Raw genomic sequence first — 14,577 nt, forward strand, 5'->3', positions numbered from 1 at the left:
TTCTGCGCAGATTTTGCTCATCTCAAACAAGATTATTTCTAACCGGCATGTAGCCTATCTGCGCAGATTTTGCTCATCTCAAACAAGCCTCTTCTCTAGAAACTCTGGAACTTTTTTGCGTATTCTGTGGGCGGGGATTATTTAAATGAGGAAGACTTCAGATCCGGAAACGAGCCGTTTGTTGTAGTTCTTGAAAAGTGGATTCTGTTAATTAAAATATCTCCCTTTGTAGTGGACTTTGAGTTTTGTAACCTTTCAGATCTTTTTAATGCTCAAACAGCAACATTACACACAAACTAAAGTAGAAAAAGTGAAAAAGCATAATAGCATTAAGTCTGTGTATGTAATTTTTTTCTATTTTATTGTATTGCAGTTTTACAGCATTAATGAGACAGACATCTTACATTGCAGCTGGAAGTTTTACGCTAACACAATTGAAAAAACAAAGGTTCAACAAAAGAAGTTAGCCTTACCTTTAATATTCAAAATATAAGACGACAGTAGGCTACACAAAAAAAATACACATTTGCAGTTCTGCTTCTTATGACAAGTAGGCCTTCAAGATGTTTTAAATATTTACAGCAAATCAATATATTTAAAACATTTGTAGACACTGTACAATAAATCCAGAATTTCAAAATGTATAACAGTAAAATACAGATTTTTTTATCTCTCTTTTTATTTAAATTGTTTTATCCCTCTCCAAAATGTGCAAACTGCAAGAAAGCAAGTATGCTTGAGAAATGCAAAACATAACCTAAAGTAGCTGCCACATGTGAGAAGAGAAATAAAGATTTATCTATAGGTTTAAGTCTCGACTCCGAGACCTCTCCTGGTCCAATTCCCTCCTCCTGTCTGTCCTACTGCTGTCTTATCTAAAATAAAAAATAAAATAAAAACATTGGCTGGTCTAGCCTGAAAATACGGTTTTTTTTAACACTATTTAAGCATAAGAATCAACAATTAGACAGTTCATGTCAGATTTTGTTGCTGATTTAAAATGTTATTTAAATGCAAGTTCAGCAAATCGTTTTTGAGATTTCAGGATTCCCAGGGTTCATTTTTGACATGTAAACTGTTGGAGGCTGTTTACACTGGGCACATTAAAGTTAACATTTTAAATTGGTACATTTGTCTTTCTGAACGGGTGCATGATGATGCTGTATGATACTGAAGTGTCCATTGTAGCGCATAGCATCGCAATAACCAGTTTGCTTTGTCGCTTTCATGACCTGTTTATTAGGTCTAAAATAAAAGGCTTGCACTTCTGAAGCTGAATGTCTTTTCCTGCTTCAGTAGCTATAGCCACACCACAAACTTACGCTATACGTTGAGCTGGAAAGAGATTGACGGATTTGAGTGGACCACTCTCAATGTTTTAATGGTGCCTGTGAGGCAAAATGTTTAACCTTTTAGGGGAGATAAACCCATATCATAACAATAGTAGTCGATGAACAATAAACTGGATTAAGAGAATGTATCTTACATACTTTATCTTTAAAGTTGGGTGGATTCTGATTGTCTGTTAATGGTTTTATCATTCATCAGCTGGGAAACATAGTTGGGATATAGTTCTTCTGTGTCTTTATCGTTAGTTCTTCTGTGTCTTTATCGTTATAGTTGTGGTGTGGACTTCACTATTCTCATAGAATTAGAACACTTAATAGTTACCTTTCTTGGTGTGAACAGAAACACTTGTGTACTTAAAGCCAAACTATTCTGACATAATACTGATATGTTAAAGGTTGCAGAAAAAGAGGAGATGGTTACTAACTGTGCATATATGGGTTTGGTCTTTCAGAAAGCAGACATGTATGATGTGTCCACTGACTCTGACCATGCAGAGCTTTTCCGCGACACCAGGCTTGCTGGGCCCTTCAGCGTGAAGCCCAGCGGTTTTAGCATGTCCAGCAAGTGCTGGCGAAATTTCACCCCCACAAAAGCATAAAGCATTGGGTTGACACAGCAGTGTAAGTAGCCCAATGTGGAAGTTGCTGTAAGAGCTACATCCAATGCTGTGGTGCTGTCACAGGATGTTTGGTAACTGATGGTTTCGTTGTTTCTCATGGTGTCAACGATGAGGGTGATGTTGTAGGGTGTCCAGCTGATGAAGAAGGCCAGTACGAGGGCTATGATGACACGGATGGCCCTCTTCTTCTGCATGCCTTGAGAGCCACGTCGCAGCCGCAGGAGGATGCAAGAGTAACAGAACAACATCATTATTGCTGGAATAGCAAAACCCAAAATATGGTAGAGCAGACGAGAGTACAGACGCCAATTATCAGAGTAAAACGGAACACATTCTATTTTATACTGTCGTCTGCTTTCCTCGAAGTCCACAAGGAATATCCAGTCAGGAATAGAGAGAAGAATGCAGAAGAGCCAGACCATCAGGCAGCAACAGTGAGTCACCATAGGCTTTTTACGAGAATACATCTGCACTGCATAGACGATGGACAGGAAGCGGTCAAGACTGATGCAGGAAAGCATGAAAATCCCACAGTAGAAATTGATCTGATGGAGAAACATGACAATAAGAGACTGCAAACCTGAAGTTGATTCTTAAAGCAATATTCCTGGTTCTGTACAAGTTAGGCTCAATCAACAGCATTTGTTATTTAACACAAAAATTATTTTCCACTTCTTAAAAAAAAGAAAAAATCAGGGTTACATTGAGGAACAATGGAAGTGAATGGGGCCGATCCGTAAAATCTGCTAAAATGCTAGTATAGCCACAAGATATAAAAAATATATTAACATGATTTTAATGTGAAAATATCCCTTACTAACCTTTTCTGTGTAAAGTTATATACAATTTTACAACTGTTACCATGAAAATGATTTAAAGGGATAGTTCACTTTGAAATTAAATTTTGGTATGTTTTAGCTTACCTCAAGGGCATCCAAGATGTAGGTGTCTTTTTTTCCTCAGTAGTTTCCATTTTGATATTTTTAGGTCAAACCGTTCTTGTCTGTCAGTCATATAATGCAGGTCGTAGATATATACACTAGATGTCGCCTTGGCTACTGCGAAACCGTAGCCAAGGCGACATCTATTGTATATATCTATACCCGCCCGCGCTCTCAGATCACTTGGACGTGGCTGAGTTCAAGAGGTAAAAACGATATAAAAACTGTTCGTTTTCTCACACAAACCGCTCGTTTCGTGTCTTAGGCCATCAATGTGTACTTACGATGGGGAATTGTTTAATTTGGACGACGGGGAATTGTTTTAATTTGGACTCTGTGCATGCTCTTTGAGACAAGTGACCATCGACCTGCATTATATGACTGACAGACAAGAACGGTTTGACCTAAAAATATCACAATTGAAACTACTGTGGAAAAAAAGACACCTACATCTTGGATGCCTTTGAGGTAAGCTAAAACATACCAAAATTTAATTTCAAAGTGAACTATCCCTTTAAACAGCTATGCAGCTCAAATAATAATAAGCAATTTGAAAAAACAATCTATAAATAAATAATAAAATCAATTGCACAAAAGGTCAAAAGAGTATTTTGTTCATTAATACTACCATTAATACTAACACTAACTATTCTATTCTATTTATATATATATATAAAAACCTTGCTATGTGTACTGTGCTAACTGGGACTTACACAGCACAGTCACTCACAGCACTTACATATTGTTGCCCTTTTGTTGGTTTGATTGCTTCTATTGTTCTCCTTTGTAAATTGCTATGATTAAATGTAAATGTAAGAATGTATCTCCAACTTTACTGTAAAAGGTAAGCTGCAATTGTTACATTAAAGAGCTGTGTTTTACTTGTTTAAACCCATAGAATGTAGATTTTATTAGAATAAATGAATGCATTTATGTTGATTCAGCAATGACTTGATAAAAAAGGAGTTAATTTAGATGTTAGAATTTTTCGGTTACTTAATGTCTATTATAGAATGTATTGTCATTCATGCACAGAATGTATGCATAAAACAATAAAATGGAGAAGCAGTGTACCAAATAATTTCATGAAATCAACATTTAAAAACACAATAAACAACAAAGATTTTGCCCACCTTGAACAGAGCTCCGTTTAGTTTGCAGAGCGCTGTGCCAAAGATCCAGCCCTTCACTGCCTCTACAGCCCAGAAGGGCAGCGTCAGCAGCAGCAGAGTGTCTGCTAAACTCAGGTGAAGGATGAAGATGTCTGTAACATTCAAGCACTTCCTTTTCTTCCACAGTATCACCAGAACCAACCCATTTCCCACCAGCCCCACTACCAGCGCCAGAGAGTAAAGGACCGGAATAAAAACAGAATCAAAGTGCATGCTAGAGTCCTGATTACAGACAAGTCCTCCTTCACAGCAGTCCCCGTCATACGAGTAGTTGCCGTATTCGTCACCAGAGAAAACAAGGTCTTCCATGCTCACGGTGATCTTTTCATTAAAAGTCATCTTCTGCAAAGAAACATACATCAGAATTAGTATCTTTTTCTATCATTTATTTTCAATAAGAGTATTTATTATTTTATTTATTTAGAAATATAATAATTTAATGAATGTTTCAAGTGTGAGACGTTAAACTAGAATGTGCTACTTTGTGTGTTTGGCAGCATTTTGTCTGAACGTGCGGTTTGGTCAAAATTTTAATTTATCCTTACATTTATTCCAGTTTACAGTTTACGTCTGAAAAAGTAACTTTTTCTGAAGTAACGTATTTTGGCCAGAAGGGGGCATAAAGCCTTCAAGCTCAAAATAAAGGAATCCTTCGCCCAAAATACTAATTCACCCTCATGTCGCTCCAACCCTTTATTACTTTTTTGCTTCTTTGGGACACAAAAGAAGATATTCTGTTTTTGTTCGTTTGTTTGTTTTGTCCATAAAATGAAAGTAGGGTCAAATGATTTTTGGACCCCACTGACCTTTATTGTATGGACAAAACAATTTAAACATTCATAAAAATATATCTTCTTCTGTAATCCTCTGAAGGAATGTTTCTATAGTTTTGAAATAAGATGTAACCGAATGTTGTATATTGATGATTAATTCATGGTCTTTTCATATAGCCTATTCATTTCTATTCCCGCACTGACAAATCCAGGATTTTATAAGTGAATTTACAGCGGCTTTGGTACACACGGTTGTTTTTTCAAATCAAGTGTTTTCATATTCTGTGAATCGATCGATTGAACAGATAAGAGAAAATGAAAAACCACACTGTGGCCACAAAAGCACATTCATCACTGATGTCTATCAGTCATAATGCAATTCAGATTCTCATCATTGATGAGACTAAGCTGAATCAACTACGGTTCGTTGCTGACGAACCGGTCTAACACTGAGTGGGCATTCCTGGTAAAACACCATTTCTTTGAAAATGAGACTTTGGGTAGTTTGGATATACACTCTTAAAAATAAAGGTTCTTTATCCACCTTTAACATCCATGGAACCTTTGCCTTCCCCAAACAGTTCTTAGTGGAAGAAGTTTCTTTAGATTATTAAAATGTTCTTCACACTAAGAAAAAAAAAAGGCTCTTAAGAACTGTTCAATGAATGGTTTTTGGGGACCCCAAAATGTTTGCAAAAACCCACTTTTAGAACCTTTATTTTTAAGAGTGTATAGTACCTCGTCTTCTGATCTCTTTATGCGAAACCATGTTATTTACAATAATGTTCTGATTGTCTGTAATTGAAACCTGAAATCACTGGAGGTGATATTTGTCACCCCCTGGTATTTCCCCTGATTTATCATCCTGCCGTCGCAATAATGTCAATCTGTTTGTGCTGGAAATGCACATTTAACTTTTAAAAATCGAAGTCTTAAAATATTTCATCGTAATTGGAAGTGAAGCTCCTTTGAATCTCTTTTGAATTGGATATCAAATCAAGGGAAGCAAAATGCTCTAAATATTATGGCAAGAAATATATCCGATAATATTGAAATAAAATGAGATGATCACTGATAATCTTCAAATGTAAAATTAATACAACAATTAAACATTAATTTCAGCAACAATGTGAGCATCATCGATCTATGGTTATTTGGAAGGAAGAAAACGTACCTCTGTAAGTGAATGATCTCACAGTAGTTGAGAGGCGCAGAAATGATTGGTACATTGAGTGTTACTCATTATTAGACCTAAAGGTCACGGCATGCAGATGCACTGAAGAGAGAGAAAGGAGGAGGAGACAGTGGCAGGGAGTACCATCAGGGTTCAAAAGGGGAAATATGATAACGATCAGTTGTCACTCATTCACAATTCTATTTTAAATTTTCATTTTGCTTTCTCAATGAAATGTTTTGCTCAGGGAAATGCAGAAATAGGATGCATGTTACAAGCTGGTAAACATAGATAGACTGTTCATTAGTTATTGTTCATCGTTCTTAAAATGATCTTGTCTAGCAAAGGAAAAGTTGACAACTACAGAGAAATTGTAATTATTGTTCTGTATGCTAATTGATAATATTTCAGCCTTGTGTATTTGCAAATTATAAGCTTTTTCAACTTTTCAGTCAGAAAACAATAAAATCAAGCCAATTTTGTTATTAGTTATCTGATGTTAACAGTTATCTGTTTTCATATTACAGATATTTTTTCATGTGTTTGTTTTCCATTAGTATAAAGCTGATTTTATAAAAGTAATTGTTGCAAAGCTAACTTGTTGCAAAGTAGATGTTCCATCTACTTGTTTCATCCTTATGTCACAGATGCACATGCAACGGGATGTTTTTTTCACACCTTTACACCACGTCCTGTTCTTCATTTCTTGCCATTCTCACTTGCACACATCGCTGCTCACGTATTTTAATTTGTACTTTTGTTGTCTGGTTTTGGTTGTCTACCTTATGTGCAGAGATTTTTTCATTGTGTCAGGTTGTACTTGTCACTATTAAAGGCCAAGTGAAAGCTACAAATGAAAATGTTTGAAGGAGAATAGAGAAGAGAAATCTGGCAGAGTTCTTTTAAGCAGAAGAAAAGGGAACCGGGAGACGATGAGCATAGCTTTAGAGAGTGGTGATAGCTAAAGACAAAGACTGGTAATCTTGACAAAATATTCAATTCTTAGACAGACAGTAGACCTATATGTCAAACACTGTTGAAGTTGCACATTGGGTTATGAGGTACAACCTGTCAATTTTTGTTTTACTTGCTTACCAAAAATACCAACCCACACCAACCAAAAACTTCTCACTGGTCTATTCAGGGCAACACACTTTTATAAGGAAATGTCTATTTTGAAACCAATTTTAAACCTTACTCTATTGCCCTAGTCAAATTGTTTCATGGGACTTCCATCACTTTTAAATTGTTTAAAGAATAGAAATTCTGTCGTCCATAAAAAAGGTTCAAATTGAGGTCTTTGATTATGATTGGCTGAGCTGCATTCAAAGCCGTTTTAAAATACTCTTTAAACATACACTGTGTCTCCAATGCTATTTTAGGATGTTAGCGATGTCATTCACATAAACTCAGCAACAACTTAAAAAAATGTCCTTTCACTTTCAACTTACCCTGGAAATTTAGAGTTCTCGCGAGGGCACAAGTTGAATTTGCTCAGCGAGTTTACTCTGGCGTCGAGTAATGATGCTCATTAAATATGCCCTTGTATCCGAGCTGCACCAGTCACATCGGGTTATCTGATATAGGCGGGCCAGATGCGAGCTTAACAGATGACGACAGCGCTGTGATGTAAACATTGCAAGATGGCTATTGATGAACACCAGTTGTTTGAAACGGCTTTGGCCGCTACAATGAACGAGTCAGACTTGGCTTTTTATCTAAACGAGGAACATCACCAACACTTTGTCTCATAGGCGACTTTTCCGAAATCCATATCCCGCAAAAATACAGGAATCCGTTGCTTATCTCTCTAGCTGTCGCTAAGAAAGTAGTTCTCCAAAACTGGAAATCAAAGAAATCTTGCCACATCAATCACTGGACAAATTTAATCTCAGAACACATTTCAATGGAGAAACACAATGCACACAGAAGGAAGCAAATATCAGCCTTTGAAGACACCTGGTCCCCGTTTTTGACATTTCTTAATACCACACAAACATAACTACAAGCCGTGTACATTACCAGGCACATACCTCTCCCCTTTCCTTTTTATAAGTTTATATATTTTCTTTTTCTTTTCTCTTTTGCTTTTGCCGCTGCAGCTATCACTTCATACACATAGGCATACACTATCCACAATCATTCATAACATGTTTCAAAACCCATTTCTCCTCAAACACCTTAAACGTACAGTATGGAATTTTTCGCCACTAGGGGTCGCTAACCTATTTACAATAACAAAGGCGTAGTTTGATGACGCAACATTTGCTAAGAATTATGGATCTTGTCGTCAACGTCAAGCCGACCGATCTAATCTACTATGGATCTAATATGTTTATGGATGACTGAATACATCGATGCTTTTATCATGACTGTGATATGAAGCAGTTCTGGATTGCTAAGAGACAGCTATCAGCTCCACACGCGACGCGAGTCCCGCATAAGGAATATGGACATTTCATTCTACCGAACTAACGTTACACGCGAGTGCAGAATTACTACTCACAGTCACAGGTCAGTTTATTAGACAAATTAAACTTGTGAGGTAACGCAGCGTTGTTTCACTTGGTCTAACATTACACTATCACACTAAACTGCATTTGAATGTGTTGAAATGTATGTGTTAGTTTGTCTGTATGAGACTAGCAGTAAGCTAGATCAACATTAGAATAACATACAGATCATATTCTAGTAACATTTCATCATGTTGAGCTATATAACATTGATTAGTTGTATGTAAATGTGCTCACCTGTTTAATAAAGTACATGTAGAAGCGGTCGAAGTCTCGGACGTGGAGCTCTCGTTTATACTGTCTATGGGAGCTCTAGGCATCTCGAAAACACCGCGCTGATATTGATTCTCGTTTTAGTTCTCCTTTTGTATCCAAAGTCTGCTTGCCATGGTCCAATAATGTTTGAACGAAACAACAACAGCGTGCAAATAGACATTGCGAACTACCGTCAGTCGCTTTGGTTACTATCAGAGGGCTCTGGTTCATAGCTCTGGTTGCCATGGCAGTACGAGCGGAAACCAGGGACAACGCGGATATGACGCCATTGACGGCGACAAAACGGAAATAAAGAAACGGGACGTTTCTCGAATTAAATTACAAATTTCTCCTGGTTTGAAAGTTGTTGGAAACAGTCGGGATAATGCAAGTACACAACTATGTGGCTTTAATCATGACCAACTAATGTAAACCTCAGATCAACAAATAGAATTTGCTCAAGATCATTCTATTCAATCAATAATAATAATACGTTCTTGTGTTTGTCAATTGTCTTGTCCCTCTGTTGTCTGTCTGTCACCTTGTCGTGTCTTATATGTTACGTGTTACACTCTGTACGTGGTGCTATAATACCCCCTCCCCTTATGTACCCAGGGTCTCACTAAACTGGGTGAATGGTTACGCACTGTATATAAATCTATTGTCTGTATTAATATATTGTGTATATATTTTGCTTTATCAAAAATAAAGTTGTCCTCCGAAGAGGGGTGGTGGTGGTGGGCCAAAAAAAAAAAATATATATATATATATATATATATAAAAATAAAAGAATTAAAAATAAATAAAAGAGGAACAGAAGACGGCGCTCAAAACGTTCCTTTGCAAGAAGGGCGTTTTTTGCTGTTTTGCCGACCGGATACGGCAAGAGTCTAATCTACCAGTTAGCTCCGCTGGTAGCTAAGCGTATGGTGCTTGTTGTGATTGGTCGTAGTGAGTCCCTGAACAAGGGTGTCAATTTCAAAAGTACGAGTCATTATAATGATGTGTCCACCAGCTTTAAGTGTTACAGTGCATCTCATCTTCATGGACAGCGCCAGGTTAGGTGAGATGTTACTCTACTCTTTCACCAAGGCACAAATATGGTACCACGTGGTTTAGAACTGCGAGGACGGTCAGCTGTCCTAACTGTCTCCCTGTAGCGCACTTACATTACGGACATTGCAGTTTATTGTTCTGTTCACCTCTGCAGTCCTCGTGCCTTCCTTCAGCGGGACTATGGCAGGTGATCAGGGACTCTGTCTGGGCATCTTTCTCCTGGTGTTTTTCAGAGTCAGTAGAAAGGTCTCTTTAATGTAAGTTATTGGAACGGTAACCTTAATTGTCTATCGCCTGTAAACTGTTAGTGTCTTAAGGACTGTTCCACAGGTGCATGTGCAATATCTGTTTATGGTTCTTTGAAACAACAATTACAGAGATTTTTTGTAAACCCTTTCCAATAAATATATCTGTAAAGCGTATTTGGACTTTACAACATTATCTTTAAAGTACAGTAAAAAAAAAATGAAAATTTTGTCCTGTTCTGTGAGAGCTGTGTAGAGGAAGGGAGGGGTGTTGTGTTAGTTGTGTTCTGAACATCTGAATGTGTTTCTTCATCTATATACATACATTGTTTTTGAACTATGCGGTATAGCTGCGTTTTGCAGTGTTCATTGTCAAACTCCAAATTTTGTTAATCGAGGTTAATTGTAAAAAAAAACAAAAAAACATTATTTTATATAGAAAATGTTTATTATTGTATTTCATCGACAAAATATTTTAGTTTATCTTGTATTTTTTTATTAAATCATATACAATTTTAAACTGTCTTATGGTCATGTTACAACATGCCTCTCACTGTTACAACGTGCCCCACCAATGGGGCATGTAATAACATTTCACTTCTATTCTTGCCCCACTTTCCCCTACAAAACAGTGGTGTTCTGAAATGAGGAGGCCTCACAGCTTTATACATATATTTTTTTTAATCCAATGTAAATTCATGTTGCAGTTACTCTTACTGTTGACATCTTTCACAGGTTAAATAAATAAACAATATTTATTTTTACACAAACAATGTAATGTTCTATTTATTAAAACCAAGTATATTTCTCATCAAGTTAGTGCATTCTATAAGAATGCAGTAACACATTTAATATTTGATGTATATTTTATTTGTGAACTGATGTTCAGATGTTCTTTTACAGTCAACTTTAGGGATCGGTAAATGGTGCAAGTGTCATGATGATCTCAGACATGCTGTGTTTTACCAAGCTGATTGCTCACTAAATAATGTGTTAGTAATTTCAAGTGATTTTGACTTGACATAAAATAAAAATATCCAAGTGGGTGAGTTGTTTACTTACTTTTTAATAATTCTTCACCATTAATTGGTCATTCAGACTGATTTGCAGACATGGAACGCACACACAGAAACAAGAAATGGGATTTATTGCAGGAATAGCCAACTTTTGCCCATTCATTACCCCCGCCAAACCCACGGGATGCATTAAAACTCAAGGGGCCTCGCTCAACTCAACTCTCAACTCTCAAAACTCAACTCTCTGGCCTCACAGGAATTTTTGTACTGTTGATTATTTTCTCATTAAATATTTTTAGGAGGCACTGCCTCTCCACAGCAGAACAGGATTCACATGGTGTTTGCTACCACTAATAACCTCTTTAGCAGTAGCAACATTTGAGTAATTAAACCTGCAGTCAGAGGAAGTCTGACCTAATTCTGCAGCTGAAATTGCGCAGCAACTAATTATGGATATCAAACGTACCCCAATAAAATGTTTGTTTCTGTGTTAAAATACTAAGTATACATGTGGTAGTATTGCCCATAAATAAAATAAGTGGTTAAAACATTAATAGCATTTCATATTAGGTAATGTACACTTGCAAACATATTGCTATGATGTTACCTTAGTGGTTAAAAATAATGTGCTAGTAAACTGAAGGCTACTGATGATCTATTTCTGGATTGTAACATTTGGTGAGTCGGTATGTACTTTGCATGTGTCAGTCACTGAAAAGTAAATCTCTCTGGAGATTGTTAGATTAAGAATGAGAATAGAAACTAAAACTAGAAAATAACTTATCTTGTTTGTGCATCTCAGGGTTAGCTCATTTTCATTTTAAATCTCATTCACAAACTTGACTTTTATCACTTTTTTATCTTTTTGAAATGTTTGACAGCAAATAAAAAAATAGTAAAATATGAAATATGAAATTAGTAATATATATATATATATATAATTCTTGTTTTCCATAAAAATACCATGCCCATATGGGTTGTTCTGTGATGTAAAACAAAATAATAGTGCAGCAGGTGTTGATGCCATGGTCTTGTTTTATTTAGGGAACTGAGAATACTAAGACAATAAGTAACTTTCATGACACTGCACAACTTTTATAACAAGACTCTCATGTAATTGTTACTCTTGCATGTCAGTATTGTCATGGTAATATCCTGCCGAAATGACACTGTTTTTTTTTTTGCTGCTCAAAGAATAATGTTTGTTTGTTTTTAGTAGTTAGGCACATGACAAAAGCTGTTCCGCAAGGTTTAAGAGGTTGGGTGCAACAGCAAGACCCCTGATAAATCACGAAGGCTGGCTTTTAAAAAAAATAGAGAAGTGGAAAGAGAGGGAATTGCTGAGGCTGAGGGAAAACTGCTGTTTATCTATATTTATAGGAAATGGGTATATTTTATGCTTCTTTCTTTCTTTTTTTAAATGACAGCTGAATGTTTCTGTAGGGAAATACAATTTCAGACAAACTTAAAATACAATCATAGAAACAAACAAAAACATTGCCACATTGATCATTTAAAAAAAAAACTCACTTCCTCGATATACATGATGAGAAGATTATGCCCACCACCACATTACCACGTTCTCACTCATTTTGAAAGGTGGGATGGAGGAACTGTGGCAGTGAGTATGACCGCACAACAAACTTTTTTCCTCATTCTGACCTGTGATTTAAACCTCTGTCAAGTGATGTGTATATTTGCTCTGTAAGGCTCTTAAAAGGACTGTTACTATGACAAAAGTGACAAAAAAAACAAAAAAAAAAACATGTTTGAGTCTCCATGCCCGCTACACCTCTGTGGTTTCCTGTGCTGTGCGAGAAAAAAAACCCCAGCAGACAGGAAATACACTTTTCTTCTTAAGCCTCTGGCCCCCTTTTCAGTGCATACGGTAAATGTGTGTTAACTCTTGAACTTCCTACGAATACTTTGCATAATAAACTATGATTTTCTTTAGTTACATAGTTCCCACTCGAGTCAAACTCACCAAAAAAAAAAAGATAAATAAAACTTTTCAGCAGGGCAGATCACCATTGAGCACCCTTGATACAAAGGACATCATTTCTCAATTCTCTATTTGTAAACATCAAAAGTTGGTATCATCTTAGTATCATGTTAAGAGAAAATGAGTGCTGATGGATCTTTTCCCCTGAAGAAAATCTAAAGTTCACTTAGAATCATATAAGGCAAGATCAAGCACAATATAACCCAGTTATCTGTGGTCTTTCACTAGTTGAATATTTCTTCCAAAAATGAAAAATCTTTTATTATTTCCCATTTACTTTTGTTATGTGGAAACAGTAATTTATGTTTTTTGGTTCTTCAGAAGAAAGAAAGTCATGGTTTAGAATGACATGGTGAGTAAATGGTAAAAGATTTTTTGGATTGGGAGATAAATAAAAAAAATAGAAGTGAAGTGTAGTGTTTTTAGAAAGAAGTGTAGCCATATGCAATTGATTTAAAGGTACACTATGAAACTTTTTTTGTTCAAAATTAACATAATGGTAATAATGAGTCAATACATCATCAATCATTCTTCCACAATGTGTTTTTGTCTTACCCTGATTCACTATGGTAAGCCTTTTATTAGTGCTTATATTGGGATTATTTTAAGTGACCTGTTGAGATGGTTTCACGGGAAATTGCGTACACACATCACTCGATCACCCGTGTGTGTCTCGTCATATCCGTAAATAGAGAAAAGTTGCTGCGGCTTTGAGGAGTGTATGGTGTGGGAGTGGCAGGTTAAATGTCACAACAATCAAGAAAGTTTGACATGGAGCAGCTAAATCTCGAACTTCTGGGAAATCACCTGTTTTTAAAAAACACCAAAAAGAGGAGAGTTTGCCGACAAAATGTTTGCTGAACACTCCAGAGCTCGTAATAATGGTGACCGGGAGGGGGACATGTTCAGTTCACTTAGTTTTGTCATGGCCACAACATATAAACTCGTGGGAACGTGATAATATGTTGTTGCCACGATATTTGTGGGAACGTCATATTAAGTCGTGGGAACGTGATAGTAAATCGTGGCCACGAGATCATATTATGTTGAGGGAACAATATATTTTTCTCGTGGCCACGACTTCATATTTTGAGAGAACGACATCTATTTCTCGTAGCCACGAGTTATGTTGAGGGAACCACACCGGTCAATACTGTAAGCAGTCGGAGATGGAGATTACTGATGAAATAACATTTTACATTGAATTATATTTCATATAAAGATATAGTGTGGTCTCTGGCATTAAAGGAACACGCCGACTTTTGGGGACTTTAGCTTAATCACCGTATCCCCCAGAGTTAGATAAGGCCATACATACCCTTTTCATCTCTGTGTGTGCTGTAACTCTGTCTGACGCATCCACCGCTAGCCTAGCTTAGCACAAATTCTGAAGGTAGACGGCTCCAGCTAGCATACTGCTTAGAGCCTTGCACGAGGCAAAAAATCCAGCCCTAACCTAGA

At 36.6% G+C, this 14,577-nt stretch overlaps 1 protein-coding gene across 2 annotated transcripts; it reads right to left on the reverse strand.

The window, feature by feature from the left end:
* Positions 1-342: 342 nt before the first annotated feature.
* On the reverse strand, positions 343-6,151 carry cxcr3.1 (chemokine (C-X-C motif) receptor 3, tandem duplicate 1). 2 transcript variants are annotated; one of them, XR_014200541.1, is made up of 4 exons: positions 6,030-6,151; positions 4,044-4,424; positions 1,639-2,514; positions 343-1,597 (listed from the first exon to the last, which is right to left on the reverse strand). XR_014200541.1 is itself a non-coding variant. In XM_082149083.1 (3 exons), the coding sequence occupies exons 2-3, from the start codon at positions 4,419-4,421 to the stop codon at positions 1,798-1,800; spliced, it is 1,095 nt and encodes a 364-aa protein (XP_082005209.1). In that variant the 5' UTR covers positions 4,422-4,424; positions 6,030-6,151; the 3' UTR covers positions 343-1,797. The 2 variants fall into 2 exon arrangements, 1 of the variants encoding a protein (XP_082005209.1); XM_082149083.1 differs by having other exon boundaries at positions 343-2,514.
* Positions 6,152-14,577: the final 8,426 nt, after the last annotated feature.

The sequence above is a fragment of the Leuciscus leuciscus genome, assembly GCF_965113295.1.
Source record: "Leuciscus leuciscus genome assembly, chromosome: 20".
NCBI classification, from domain to species: Eukaryota; Metazoa; Chordata; class Actinopteri; order Cypriniformes; family Leuciscidae; genus Leuciscus; species Leuciscus leuciscus.